General features: G+C 41.5%; 1 protein-coding gene across 1 annotated transcript in view; it reads left to right on the plus strand.

The window, feature by feature from the left end:
* The window catches only part of ABCA1 (ATP-binding cassette, sub-family A (ABC1), member 1), a 149,520-nt gene that overhangs the window by 139,803 nt on the left and 8,165 nt on the right, over positions 1-1,552 (plus strand). The window contains exons 45-46 of the mRNA XM_008587847.1: positions 3-30; positions 419-553. Of these exons, the coding sequence (XP_008586069.1) occupies positions 3-30; positions 419-553 (163 nt within the window). The remainder of the gene's footprint in view (positions 1-2; positions 31-418; positions 554-1,552) is intronic.

Below are 1,552 nucleotides of genomic sequence, written 5' to 3' on the forward strand. Positions count from 1 at the left end.
AGAGGAGTCCCAGAGAAAGAAGTTGGCAAGGTACTATGGGCACAAGAAAGCCAGCATGCATGCTTTGCATCCTGATGATAAACTTTACGGCTTTTTCACACATGACATTGACTTCAGGCTGTTTTTCCTCATGAATGCAGCAGTTTGAAACTCTGGCTCTTTGTGCCTACTCTCAGGGTGGGAATCCATAGCGGTGGTGGGCCAGGGGTGGGTGACCATGCATATACTAGAGGGCAGAGAGAAAGTGCTGCTCCCACCACACAAAACCCTCCTCCGCACTTTTGGCTCTTCAGCAGTTGCCAGGTCATGATGATAGAATCTAGTCCTACACAGGGAAAAAACTTTCATATAAAAGTATGAGAAAACATGACAAAATTACCAAGCCAGAGAAAAGTAAAGGTGCTTTTCATTGCTCTAGGTTGGTGAGTGGGCGATTCGGAAACTGGGCCTCGTGAAATATGGAGAAAAATACGCCAGTAACTATAGTGGAGGCAACAAGCGCAAGCTCTCAACAGCCATAGCCTTGATCGGCGGGCCTCCTGTGGTGTTTCTGGTGAGTGTGACTGTGGATGCAAAACTACTGATCTGGCTTGAGAACAAAACATCACTTTTCAAAAGTCCTATACATTCAAAGCTGTCGTATGACTGACTTGGCAATGGCAAGTCCCCCACCAAGAATAGCGGAATAGCCTCGGAGAAACAAATGGAATCTTCTCCCTCTGCACACACTGGGGTGGTTCTGCTATGCCCACAGATGCTCCCAAATAGAGACTTTAGGCACCTTTGTTTTCTTGGGCTTGGAGAACCTCAACGAGTGTGACTCAGTCTGGATGTGGGATTTGATCTTTCTCTGGAACATTCTTTCTGACCATCTATGTGTTCATCTCCTGAAGATGGAGAGTGTGGACACAGCTTCAGGATTCCCAAGGTGGTAGCTGGGTCATAGTTCCTTACACACAGATAGGTGAAAAACATGAGATTAGATGGGCAATGACCCTTGACCCTTCTTCTGTAGAGTTATTTGAAGTTGTTGCAGGAAGAAGCCCTGGATTGAAGCTTTAATGCTATCCAGACCACATGGACCTGAGATTTGTTTCTCTTAGACTAGAAAGTGCAATATAACAGAGTAAGCTGAAGTGAGCCAGAATTAAAAATGAAGAAAAGGAATTTTACCCAAACCTTATACTGACTTCGATAGTGATTTCAGACAAAAAGCATTTTACTATATATAGTACTTATCTGTCATGAAAATATGATTGAAACTAAATGGCTTTTTCCCTTCACTGTTTATTTGGATAAATTTGTTTAATTTTATTAAAAAATTACCCATTATATTTGAGTTTCTTGCTTCAATGAGGCATTTGTAAAAGTGACCTTGTTACAGATAAGTCTGAAACTTATCCTGGTTCTTTGGTCCATCAAGATATAACTAGAATGGTAAGTTAACATTTAGGCTGTTTCAAAGATACTTCTGCATTTATTTTATTTATATATTTATTTTTTCCTTTTTTTTTTTGTCTTTTTTCGTGACCGGCAACGGATCGCAACCCTC

This window comes from Galeopterus variegatus, unplaced genomic scaffold (genome assembly GCF_000696425.1).
Source record: "Galeopterus variegatus unplaced genomic scaffold, G_variegatus-3.0.2 Scaffold4570, whole genome shotgun sequence".
In the NCBI taxonomy this organism is placed as follows: Eukaryota; Metazoa; Chordata; class Mammalia; order Dermoptera; family Cynocephalidae; genus Galeopterus; species Galeopterus variegatus.